The 14,296-nt window shown below is 31.6% G+C and overlaps 1 protein-coding gene across 1 annotated transcript in view; it reads left to right on the top strand.

Moving 5' to 3' along the window:
- LOC139901169 (uncharacterized) overlaps nt 1–997 on the top strand; it is a 73,091-nt gene extending 72,094 nt beyond the window's left edge. The window contains exons 3-4 of the mRNA XM_071883905.1: nt 62–271; nt 904–997. Coding sequence (XP_071740006.1) covers nt 62–271; nt 904–997 — 304 coding nt within the window. The remainder of the gene's footprint in view (nt 1–61; nt 272–903) is intronic.
- The last annotated feature ends 13,299 nt before the right edge of the window (nt 998–14,296 follow it).

Below are 14,296 nucleotides of genomic sequence, written 5' to 3'. Positions count from 1 at the left end.
GACGCTCTATTCTCGAATTCACTGTTGCCCATGATTTGGTTGTTGCAAACTCTATCTTTAGGAAGACGGAAGCACAACTTGCAACTTTCCATAGTGGGGGACATGGTACCCAGATTGACTATTTGCTGCTTCGCAAAGGGGACCTTAGGGCTTGCAGAGACTGTAGAGCCCTGACTACCTGGACCTGTTCCACCCAACACCGATTATTGGTCATGGACTTGGTTGTGCAGAGGCGGGTTACTAGGAGAGTGAGACCCGTCCAACCTAGGATGTAACACCCTAGGCAAATCCCACATCGCCCACGAACATGAGTGATCATGGGATTATAAGGTAATACTCACGCTTAAATGACACAACGCGTTTTGGGGCCACAGGCGCAGCAGATCTCATGAGAACTCTGCAGTTAAGCGTGCTCGGGCGAGAGCACTACCAGGATGGGTGACCTCCTGGGAAAGTGCTCGTCGTGTGTGGTTGCCAAAAAAAAGCCGTGCGCCTGCGGGCAAAGCGGACAATATTGTGGTCATATTAAGCTGGGGTGTTACAGAATGGTATCAGAGCCACTCATGTGCCGTTGGGGGTGGTGGGGCAAACCTCATCGAGGACGATGAGTCCCTAAGGGGGGGTGAATGTAATACCCTAGGCAAATCCCACATCGCCCACGAACATGAGTGATCATGGGATTATAAGGTAATACTCACGCTTAAATGACACAACGCGTTTTGGGGCCACAGGCGCAGCAGATCTCATGAGAACTCTGCAGTTAAGCGTGCTCGGGCGAGAGCACTACCAAGATGGGTGACCTCCTGGGAAAGTGCTCGTCGTGTGTGGTTGCCAAGAAAAAGCCGTGCGCCTGCGGGCAAAGCGGACAATATTGTGGTCATATTAAGCTGGGGTGTTACATAGGATCCTTTGGAAGAAGCTGAATGAAGTGAATGCCGAAACTTTTAAAGCGTCAGTTTTGGAAAGAGTAGAGGCAGGAATGGATACGGTTACTTAAGTGAACGCAGATAAGATGTGGAATAGTTTGGCAACAACTATTAGAGATGTTGCCAAGGAAAGATTAGGTGTGGTAGTAGGGACATCGAGAGGACATAAGTCTAGTAGAGAATCATGGTGGATTAGTGATGAGGTTCAAACCAAAGTTGCGCTTAAGCAACTGAGGTTTAGGGAGCTCATTAGATGCCGGGACGGGACACGTGATGATAGAACTAGGGCATAGGAGAGGTATAAAGAAGCCAATAGAGAAGCTAAGAAGGCCGTTGCCCGTGCAAAAGATAAAGCGTATGAAGATTTGTATAGAAAACTAGACTCTAAAGAAGGAGCAAATGATATTTACAGGATTGCAAAAGCGAGGGAGCGTAGGAGGAGGGATATAGATATCTCTTTTCGTGGGTGAAGGACTCGGACGCCAAGAGGATCCACAGGACTTGGGAATAGGACAATTCCGGAACAACAACTTCTGTAGGAGAATCAGTCAGGGAGAAGTAAGATCGGCACTACGAAAAATGGGTAGAAACAAAGCTGTAGGACCGGACCAGATTCCAATAGAGGCGTGGCGGTGCCTTGGCGACGATGGTGTCAGGTGGTTGACTTGTCTTTTCAATAAGATTCTTAGAAGTTATAAAATGCCTACGGAATGGAGACTCAGTGAGATTATCCCCATCTACAAAAATAAAGGGGATGCCCAAATCTGCGGTAATTATAGAGGCATAAAATTACTTAGTCATACTATGAAGCTTTGGGAGAGAGTGATTGAGACTAGACTTCGACGCGAAACTACGGTTTCAGAAAACTAATTTGGTTTCATGCCAGGGCACTCTTCGATGGAGGCAATTCATATTTTAAGAAGCGTTATGGAGAAGTATAGGGAGAAACAAAAGGGTCTACAGATGGTCTTCTTAGACTTAGAAAAGGCCGATGATAGCATACCGCGAAAGCTGATTTGGAAGACCCTTAATGTTAGGGGTATCCCAAGTAAGTATATTAGAGTTATTATAGATATGTACGATGGGGCGAAGTCCTGTGTTAGGACGCCTGTGGGAAACACATAGTATTTCTCGATAGAAGTAGGCTTGCATCAGGGATCAGCCCTTAGTCCTTTCCTTTTCGCTTTGATCCTCGACGAGCTGTCTCAAGGAATACAAGAGAACATCCCTTGGTGTCTGATTTTTGCCGATGATATCGTGCTTATATTGAACAAAAGGATGAACTTAATAGAAGACTAGAACGATGGAGGGAGGCCTTAGAACAAAATGGGCTACGGATCAGTAGACAAAAGACGGAATATCTAAGGTGCGAATTCAGTAGGACTGAGGATGAACTAAATGTTGGAGGGAATATCAGCATTGGGGACCAGATCTTGCAACCACAAGAGTCGTTTAGATATCTAGGTTCGGTCCTCCACAAATCAGGGAGGATAGACGAGGACGTGACTCATCGTATTAAGGTAGGTTGGATGAAGTGGAGCACAGCGAAAGGGGTCTTGTGCGACAAGAAGATACCGTTCAAATTGAAAGGGAAATTCTTCAAGGTGGCAATTAGTCCTGCCATGTTGTACGGATCGGAATGTTGGCCAATGACGAAGGCCCAAGAGAGAAGGATGGAAGTGGCAGAAATGAGGATGCTTAGGTGGACGTGCGGTAAAACCATGTTAGATAGGATCCCAAATGGGGTGTTTAGGGAAGACCTTGGGGTCGGTAGCATCATCGACAAGCTAAGAGAAGAACGACTTCGATGGTTTGGGCATGTGATGAGGCGACCAAGTATTGCATCGGTTAGGAGAGTCGAGGCACTCACGGTCGTTGGTGTTAGGAGAAGGGGTAGACCTACTAGTAGGTGGATGGATAGACTAAGGCTCGACATGAGGGAGCTTTCGTTGACCGAGGACATGACTTCTGATAGGGGTGCGTGGAGGGCTAGAATTAGAATAGTCGAGTAGGGTTACTTTTCTTTTTTTATTATTATTATTATTATTATTATTATTATTATTATTATTATTATTATTATTATTATTATTATTATTATTATTATTATTATTATTATTATTATTATTATTATTTTTTTTTTTTTTTACTAGTTTTATTATTAGGATTATTATTATTAGTATTAATATTAATATTATTATTTTTATTATTATTATTATTTTTACTATTACCATTTGTATTATTATTATCACTACTACTCTGTACTATTCCTATACTTTTACTAATATTATTATTATTATTAGTATTATTATTATTATTATTATGTTTATTATTATTATTATTACTATTAGTATTATTATCATTTGTACTACTACTATACTCTTAGCAATACTATTACTGTACTTTTACTAAAACTATTATTATTATTATTATTATTATTATTGTTATTGCTATTATTATTAGTATTATTATTATTATTTGTATTATTAATTTTTATTATAATTATTACTATTATTATTATGTTTATTACTATTACTATTAACTATTATTTTACTACTACTTGTACTTGTATTATTATTAAAATTATTACTATTATTACTAGTATCATTATCATTACCTTTTTTTATTATTTACATCTACTAGTACTAGTAGATGAGTAGGTTTTTGTTTTTTGGTGTTTGTATGCACGTTTGTTTGTTGATATGTATGCATGGTTTGTACGTTTGTTTTTGGGAGGTATGTATGTAAGTTTTGTAGTGTAGGTTTTTTATGTCTATGTTTGTAGGTTTTCTGTTTTTTGAAGAATTGTAGGTTTTGATTATGTATTTTTGCTAGGCTTTTTTTTTTTTTTTTTTCAGGTTTGTATGTATGTTTTTGCTTGTTTTGTTGGTGTTTGTATGTACGTAGGTACGTGTTCTTGCAGGTATGTAGGTATGTTTATGTACGGTTGTATGCTGGTTTGTATATAGGTTTATGTTTTATTGAGGGGGGGGGGGTGTGTGTGTGTGTATGGGGGTGTGTATAGATGGGTCCGTGTGTGTGTGGTGGGTGTGTGGGTGTGTGTGTGTCTCGTATCGTTCGGTGCATCCTGGGGTCATTATGGCTGAGGACGACCTTCTTTGCTCATGAGCTTGAGTGGTTTTCTTTTAGTTGTGTGGCTTCGGGGATGTCTACCGTAAAGGTGCATGAGTGGTGCTTTGGTTTGTTATGGGTGGTTGGCTCTTTGCTTGTGCAACAACTTCCACCAGGCATACCTTTCGTGTTCTGTTTACAAGGTCCCTTGGCTTTATTTATTGAGGCAACACCAAACGTCGATTAAGTGGCATCTTGACTGCCGCTTAGAGTCTAAATTGATTTTCAGGCAGGCTTTTAAACCCATGAAAATTTGATTCTACCATTTTCATGGCGTCTCAATTTTTATGTATTTATTTATTTATTTATTATTTTATTTTACTATTTTTTTTTAAAAGGCCGGAGGTCCACTAGGAAGCAATCTCTTTATCCGCCGAATAAAGAGAGGGATGACTTTCTCTACTTTTCTGGGTGGAGAAATGACTTGTTTTTATTCTCGGATAAAGGAAGGATTGTCTACATCTCACCTCCCCCATACACCACTCAAGTGGTATTGGGTACTGTTGTTGTTGTTGTTGTTGTTGTTGTTGTTGTAAAACAGAGATTTTGAATTTGACCGATGAACAAAAGTTGACTTTTTGAATTCGGAAATTTGACTCGAAAATTTGTATTTGTTAGATAAAATTGAGACCTGAGATTTTCAGGGAAGTTTAAGTAGGGGATTACCATCAAGACTGCAATTCCAGATTTTTCCAGTTCATTCAAATTCGTGCTTTTTTTCTTTGAGTTCAAAATAGAGGACTGATGGTGTTTCTTGGGTTAGTTATTTAAATTTGATTGAGTTGTAGCACATATAGGTAAGGTATAGTTTTTAATTGGTGATAGAAAGTCGTAGGGTTTACCAATTACTGGAACTAATCAGATTATATGAAGAATTGAGGTTGACAGAAATAAGCTCGATCAGACAAGAATAATAGAAAAAAAAAATTAAAAAAAAATGAAATAGACTTCCAACAGAATAGTACTAAATTGATATTAATCCTCAATAATTTGCAGAACAAAAACAAAAATCATAATAGTGAAATTGTACTGAAATCGAATTGGTAATCTGCTTTCTATGATTTTCCTTGACTTTTTAGGTAAAATATAAAATATATAATTAATATTAATTATAACTATATAAATAATAATATTAATTCTTTTAATTTCCTTATTAAATTCTATAATAATAACGTTAATAAAATAATACTAGTAATATTAATAATAATGATGAAATTAATAAGAACCATGATAATGATAATTTTATATAAAAATAATAATTTTTAGTAATACTAATAATACTAATTAATGATAATTATATTAATAATATCATTCGTAAGATAATACTAATAATACATAATGACAATAATAATATGATGATATTGATAATAACAATGCTAATTTCAATAACTTTTTATAATAATCAATAATAATAAAACTGTTAATATTAATATTATTATTATTATTATTACTAATAATAATACTAATTATAATTAACAATACAAATGTTATAACAATTCTTACATATCAAATTTCATATCTATGTGCTATATATAACAATATTATACCAACAACTATAATTATAATTAAATTTATTGTATTAGCGTAATGCAATATAATTTTAACTATATACATTACATAATAATTTATATTAACTATTAAATTTTTATATATATATTTTAATATATACATTACAATATACATATAGTAATAATTATATATAGAAATCGAGTATTCATATATATAAATCCATTTTACTTCCAACATAATTATTTTATATCTAAATTTTTCATATTAAATTTTAAATGTTGAAATTATATTTTATTATTTTCCATTACTATTATATATGTACATACATTTATATTTATTTACATTTAATTACAAACTATCGTTCGTGAATCGTAGTCGAAGTCAAATGCATTCATGGAAATAGTTCAAATATTATGAGACTCAGTTTAATAGACTTTGCTTATCGTGTCGAAATCATATAAGATTAAGTTTAAATTTGGTCGAAAATTCCCGGGTCATCACACAGCACGTCAGAATCAACCACCAAGGGGGTGGGTACTGTTTTAAATTTATATTTAGCGGGGCCTAAATCGTACTACTCCTTAGTATGAGTAAAGGAAGTATGACATAGAGTCGTATTTTTGAGATATCAGTAGAATTGAACCTATATTTAAGCCTAAGATAGTTAGGAAGGAGTAGTGGTTACTTAATTTCTAATTTATAAGACAGATAAAGTAAATGCGATAAAATTCGTAATTCAGATAAGGTTAAAGTGAGTGCATACTATGACTTCATCAGTTATTCTGCTGAGATTATGGAATGCTGGCTCATGAATAGGCAGAGGCCTTGTATTCATTACACTGGTCCTAAATGCCCATGTCATAAGACATGTCACTGGGTACTACGTTAGGCTTGAAGATTCTGAATAAACAGCAACGTCCCTTACCCCTGACGCCCGTGTAGTCTGACTACAGGCATACACGTTCAGACGGCTCATCCAATTGGGAGACTCGGTTGGGTGATGTATTAACATTCCACAATGGTCTAAACATTCTTAAGCATAATAGAATACATGGTTTACCATATGCGAGAGACGTGATGTGTTTCAATGTTTTCGTTAATGATTGGTTTTAAAAGATAGTTAGGCCCTTTAAAAAGAGTTCAACCATAAAGAGCACCATGGCCAAGTCAAGCTGACTTCCATGAACACGTTCGGTTTGAAATGTCCCGTTCCTATTGATTAAAAACGTTTCATATTAATTGATTTCGTTGCGAGGTTTTGACCTCTATATGAGACGTTTTTCAAAGACTGCATTCATTTTAAAACAAACCATAACCTTTATTTCATCAATAAAGGTTTAAAAAGCTTTACGTAGATTATCAAATAATGATAATCTAAAATATCCTGTTTAAACACGACCATTACATAATGGTTTACAATACAAATATGTTACAAAAAAATAAGTTTCTTGAATGCAGTTTTTACACAATATCATACAAGCATGGACTCCAAATCTCGTCCTTATTTAAGTATGCGATAGCGGAAGCTCTTAATAATCACCTGAGAATAAACATGCTTAAAACGTCAACAAAAATGTTGGTGAGTTATAGGTTTAACCTATATATCAAATCATAATAATAGACCACAAGATTTCATATTTCGATACACATCCCATACATAGAGATAAAAATCATTCATATGGTGAACACCTGGCAACCGACATTAACAAGATGCATATATAAGAATATCCCCATCATTCGGGACACCCTTCGGATATGATATAAATTTCGAAGTACTAAAGCATCCGGTACTTTGTGAAAGGACCCGTCCTAATCCATCCGGACGAAGTCCATATCGATTATAAATGATTCACATCAGTTGATTACATCGCGAGGTATTTGACCTCTATATGATACATTTTACAAACATTGCATTCGTTTTTGAAAAGACAATCTTTCATTTCAACGAAAGTTGACGGCATGCATACCATTTTATAATATATCTAACTATAACGGATTTAATAATAATCTTGATGATCTCAACGACTCGAATGCAACGTCTTTTGAAATATGTCATGAATGACTCCAACTAATATCTTTAAAATGAGCAATTACACAGCGGAAGATTTCTTTCATACCTGAGAATAAACATGCTTTAAAGTGTTAACCAAAAGGTTGGTGAGTTCACTAATTAAACATAAATAATCATTTCATAATTTTAATAGACCACAAGATTTCATATTTCCATTTCTCATAAACATACGTCCCATGCATAGAGACAAAAATATCATTCATATGGTTTGAACACCTACTAACCGACATTCACAATATGCATATAAGAATATCCCCATCATTCTGGGATCCTCCTCCGGACATGATATAAATTTCGAAGTACTAAAGCATCCGGTACTTTGGATGGGGCTTGTTGGGCCCGATAGATCTATCTTTAGAGTTCGCGTCAATTAGGGTGTCTGTTCCCTAATTCTTAGATTACCAGACTTAATAAGAAGGGGCATATTCGATTTCGATCATTCAACCATATAATGTAGTTTCAATTACTTGTGTCTATTTCGTAAAACAGTTATAAAAACAGCGCATGTATTCTCAGTCCCAAAAATATATATTGCGAAAGCATTTAAAAAGGGAATAATGAAACTCACGCATATAAATATTGTAAAACAGTTAATAAAGCATTTGCATGTATTCTCAGCCCAAAAATGTAATGAGTAAAAAGGGATTAAATGAACTCACTGTACTGTATTTTGTAGTAAAAATACATATGACGACATTGAACAATGCAGGGTTAGCCTCGGATTCACGAACCTATATCATTTGTCTATATATTAAAATATATAATCGTAATCGAGCAAGTTTATATATTATAACTTGAATTATATATTATACCTATTTAGTTTGTGTATATATTTAAAATGTTTAATATTTATATATTTGGTTATTAATATGACTCTATATATATATGGTTAGTATTATATGAAAATATTCTTAATTCGTTATATATATATAAGTATTTATATAGATAATGTTATTATATTTGATATGTGATATATAAATTATTAATATGATTATAATATATGTATTAAGTATATTTTAGGTACAAAATATTTATTTGAAACGAAAATGATAGTTTTGATAATAATGATTTACTAATAATAATAACCTTCTTAATATTGATAATACTAATATTAATAACGATATTGTCAAAATTGATACTTATGCTAAATATAATAATAGTAAAACTAATAATTACGAAAATGATATTTATACTAATATTAGTGAGAGTAATAATAACTTGTATTGCCTTATAATAATAGTAATAATAATGATAATCCTAATTCTTAATAATAATGATAATACTAAGTAATTATAATAACTTTAGTAATAATAACAATTATAATTAGTACTAACAAAAATAATAACAAAAATAATAATAATAACTATAATAACGATAATGATATTGATATCTAATATAATAAAAGTCCTAATTGTAACAATAATCATATTAACCATAAATGATACTTAATACATGTATTAGAAATAATAATAATAATAAAAGTTATAATTAACACTAATAATAATAATAATAATAATAATAATAACAATAATGATAATAATAATAATGATAATAATAATAATAATAAGTGAAACTACCTTAATAGCTTTTCCCTAAAAAAAATGCCACAGACGAGGCTCGAACCCGTGACCTCCCGCTCACCAACCAAACCCTCAAACCATCATTCTGTTTGTCTATTTCTGATTTATACCCCGTATTTATTTATTTAACCTAACGTGTTTGTTTTCCCCTAAACTTCTTCTTCTTCAATCTTTCAAAATCAACCAAAGCCAATCCAATCACAAAATGATTAAATTTCCGGGTTTAGGGACTTGAATGGAAACATATTCCTCCGTTATTGTTTCGACCCAAAAGAAAAAAAAATTAAAACTCATACAGCAGTTGCTGTGTTCTTCGCGAGAAGGAAAAAGAAAAAAATAACAAAATATTTGATTTTAGTTTTGAGAAAGTTATAGACTTTGATCCCTTCACGAAAAACATCCTAAATCACTCATAGAAAATATTAGATTCGTTAATTTGAATTGAAACATCACAACGAATCCAAATTTCTTGATGAACACTCGGTTTGACTTTTGGAAACCCAAAACTTTGACTTCAACATTTGCATTCGATATTGAAATTTAAAATTTAAGATTTTGCAGTTAGTTTGGAATGGAGATTACAAACACAACTGCATTAATACATTTTGAATTGGCTTACGATTTCGTTCTAATTGCATAATGGAGTATAAACAGAGCCGGCGTATGTTTTTTTTTTTTCGATGCTCGAATGAATTTGATAATTTAAAGACTGTAAAGTGGTAGTTGCTATTGTGAATTATTATTATAGATTAAATGGTACCATTTACAACTGGATGAAATTATTTTATATCAAAACTTATGGACAGCAAGATTCGATTGAACGTAAAAAAAAATAAATAAAAAAAAGAACGATTAAGACTGATACTGGAATTTAGATTGTTTTGTAAATTTGATTCAGACTTGTAATGATTTAGAGACAAAGACAAGAAGTATAAACAGGTCGATGGTGATTGCTAGCTTATTTCGATCCATATCTTGATTATATATATTTCTTAATTTTTTTGTAATTAATTCATTATATTTGTAATACTTTTAAATAATAATAGGACCAATAATAATGATATTAATTAATGCTATCAAAATAATACTAATAATAATAATAATTATATTAAAAACTGAAATCATAATTGTAATCATAGTAATATTAGTAAAATATAATATGAATGATAATTCTTGTGATATTACTTATGATAATGAATAAATCATATTATTAATAAAGATACTGATAATTATTAATAATGATGTAAACAATGAAATTTTTAATAATAATAATAACTAATGACATTTTAATTATAACTAATTTATACTTACAATAATACTAGTAATATCAAGTTACATATTTCAATTATATATATATATATATATATATATATATATATATATATATATATATATATATATATATATATATATATATATATATATATATATGTATATATATATATATATGAACAATACAAATAATAATAACAATAATAAGAGTAATACTAACTATATGAATATAATAAATCATTTCTATCGAACTTCATATCTAGATGTTATATAATGAAAATAATACTTTTAGAATACTGATTTTAATATTAATATTAATAATGATAATAATAATAACAATTCACACATATCCAACCTCATATATTAATATTAATATCGGCTTTAGCGAAAGTAACGATCATAATACAACATTTATACATTAACATGTAATTATATATAATATATTAGCTTTATTTTTCATTACTTAAGTAGTACTTATTCTATAAAATTACATATTTGAATATTTTATATTTATATGTATATGTATATATTTTATATACATTTTACAACATACATATTATATTAATTGTATATAGAATTCATATATATATTTATATATATTTATTTTAATAACATTTCAATTATTTTGTATGTCACTCCACATATTTAATTTGATTGACTAAATATTATTATATTAATTAAACACTTATATATATATATATATATATATATATATATATATATTTACTTATTTATTTACACACAATTGTTCGTGAATCGTCGGACATGGTCAAAGGTTAAATGAAGGTATGAACACAGTTTAAAATTCTAGAGAATTAATCTTGACAAACTTTGCTTATCGTGTCAGAAACATATAAAGATTAAAGTTTAAATTTGGTCGGAAATTCTCGGGTCATCACAGTACCTACCCGTTAAAAAAATTTCGTCCCGAAATTTGAGTAAGGTGGTCATGGCTAACAATAAAAATGTTTTCATGACCACTATGAGTTGATAATTTAAGTTTTATCATCATTGAGTAGTATGGATAAAATAATTCGATTATTCGAATAGTACGAATGAAACTATCACCAAAGAGTGAAATAGGAAAGTAAAGATTCATCTTAACTTTTGACGTAGTCACGGTTGATTTTAGAAGCTAAGGTGCGTCTTAGCTTTTGACGTTGTTTTGGTTGAATTCTGGAATTTAAGGGATTTAAAGAAAATCTTCGAAATCTAAAAGATTTGATTCTTCGAAGAGTAAGGAAATTAAGATCTCTATAATTAAATACGGTGATCTGCCTCGATTATTCTGTCTGATATTTTCATTATAAATTAAACTCTTCCGTTCCATTATTCTCACAATTCCTATACTTTCCTTCTTGTTTCATACATCCAAAAGATTCTGAAAATGCTTAATCCCGTTCTTATCCTTGTCCTCATCCTGACTATTGCAACAATCATTCTCCTTTTCCAACTTCCACCGAAGGAATCTGTTTTCTTTTACTTCGCCCTTGGGATTATAGTGCTTTTAATTCTCCCATGTCTTTACGTTGCGATACGTATTGATATACACGGTTTGTAACTTATGTGTTGTTATAGGGCTTTATATTTTTCCTTTAAATTTCAAAGTCCCTGCTTCTGTCTTTAATAATCATTGTCATTCACAGTTAATGCTCTCTCATATTTGCTGTAATTTATACCCCCCATTTCTATTTCGGAGATTCACTCTTTTGTTTTCTCTTCCCGACTTTAAATCAAACGAATAATGGTCCAGAATTCGTAGACATAGAGTTTTGAATGATTATAATGTTCCAAGCAGGAAAGAACGTGATAGCACGATTTGATTTTCAAATTTCTCAACATCACGGAAGATAGATCTATCAAGAATACATTTTCTTGATATGTTCAGAAGTTAAGTAGAATGAAAGAGTTATGTAACATGACACATGATGACGATATAATCTACTGTGAACCATCATCACGTTTCATTAGAAACTCAGCATGAATTACTGTAATATAATCACGTTGATCAAGTGTCATTATATTATACTAACTCCTGCATCAGTTTCCAACATTACTTCAATAACATTCATATTTTTAAGCTTGAAAGTTTACAGAATATAGAAACTAACAGTTTCTATATGATGTAACACTGATATCAGGAAGAGATTAATAATTCCAGATAAGAATAGTTATGAAAATATCTTCAGAAATATTGAGGATATTTATAATGAAAGCTACGATGATATCTTGGAATTTCTAATATTAATGGATGATGAAGAAGATTTATCCGTAAGGGTTTAGAGTAAGGAGCAAAATATTCGCTAAAGACTTCAGCAGGCATTGAATCTTTTGGATTCTTTGAAGTCAAACTTATTCTTTGTGATTTGTCCACGGCTTCCTTCATAGTTTCGCATAATCCGCTTTTCGGTACTAAATTTTCTATTGAATGTTTCCAATAAAATGATACACAGGAAGCACGAAGAGGTATATAATTTCGGACGAGAATATTTATGAAAATATCCTCAGAAATATCGAAGATATTGATGATGATATTTTGAAATTTCTAAGTTCGATGGTTGATGGAGAAAGATTTTCCGTAAGATTTTAACATGACATCAGAGCAAGATATTCTTTGAAGGTTTCATCGGATCCAGCATTACATGGATTCTTTGAATATGTGGTATGGTCCTTGTATTTATCCTCGGTCTCCTTCGTGGTTAGCTCAATCCATTTTCCAGTTCCAACTTTTCTGAGCTTTTCCAACATACTATTCTTTATCATCAAACTTTCGATGATTATGGTCGTTTACGGTTGTCTATGGTTTCTGCTGCTTCATTCAGCTTTTTAACATTCAGAGTATTGATTTGAGACTGAGTGCTTTTCAGAATTCCAGAAGGAGAGATCATAATTCTAAGAGATAAATGTCATACATATAACTGTTGATGTAGATATGCTGTGAGTTTTTAAAGTACTAATTACTGATTCCCGGTAATTGGTATGGCAGTTCTCATTACAAGATGCTGATGAGTATATGATAGGGTTTCAATGAATAAATATAATGATTTGTCAGAGAGATTTAAGCCAAGAAGTAACGAGGTTGCTGGTATGTCTGCTGGTAATATGGTGGAATATAAAAGAATTCTCCGGTATCAAAAGGGTAATTGCATATATCAGGATTATAGTAAGGCTACTTCGAATGAAAAGTCGAAGTTGACTTGCTGGAGCTGTGACCTTGAAAAAGGTATCGCAAAAATTATTTTTGCTAATAAATTCCAAAGGATCTGACGCGGCTACGTGTTAAACTTTTACTCAGTTGCTGAGAGTTTCTCAGGTGCATAACTATATGCATAAATCTTTCCTTCCGTAGATGAGGTGCGGTTGGTTCATCCTCTCGATTGAGGTGTTTTCAAGAATTATGAAAGGTTTGAACGCAGATTGTAATCGTCGAGATACAAATGAGGTTTAAGGTGAAATCAAGTGGCAATTTGAGGAATTATTTAATTGTAGAAGATGAAATTTATTTACAATCTTTTAAGTAGAAATGTGTTATATTTAATATTTTCTACTCTTTTAGTAATTTTTAATTGTCCATAATAGTAGTCCAATAGTTCAATAGCTCCACCAAAACTTGTATATTTTAAGAAAATAGTCATATAGTAACAGTTAGCTAGGAACAGTTAACATAGTTTTTAAAGTTTTACGTAGTTAATTAATTGGTTACTAATAAATTTTATTTTGTTCATTATTTTCTTCATTATGCCACTTGTCAAATCTTGACTTGGGTTTTGATTGGCAGAAACTCGTATGTGAAATTTAATTGGAATGAA

This window comes from Rutidosis leptorrhynchoides, chromosome 1, assembly GCF_046630445.1.
Source record: "Rutidosis leptorrhynchoides isolate AG116_Rl617_1_P2 chromosome 1, CSIRO_AGI_Rlap_v1, whole genome shotgun sequence".
In the NCBI taxonomy this organism is placed as follows: Eukaryota; Viridiplantae; Streptophyta; class Magnoliopsida; order Asterales; family Asteraceae; genus Rutidosis; species Rutidosis leptorrhynchoides.
This window is presented reverse-complemented; position numbering and strand designations above follow the sequence as displayed.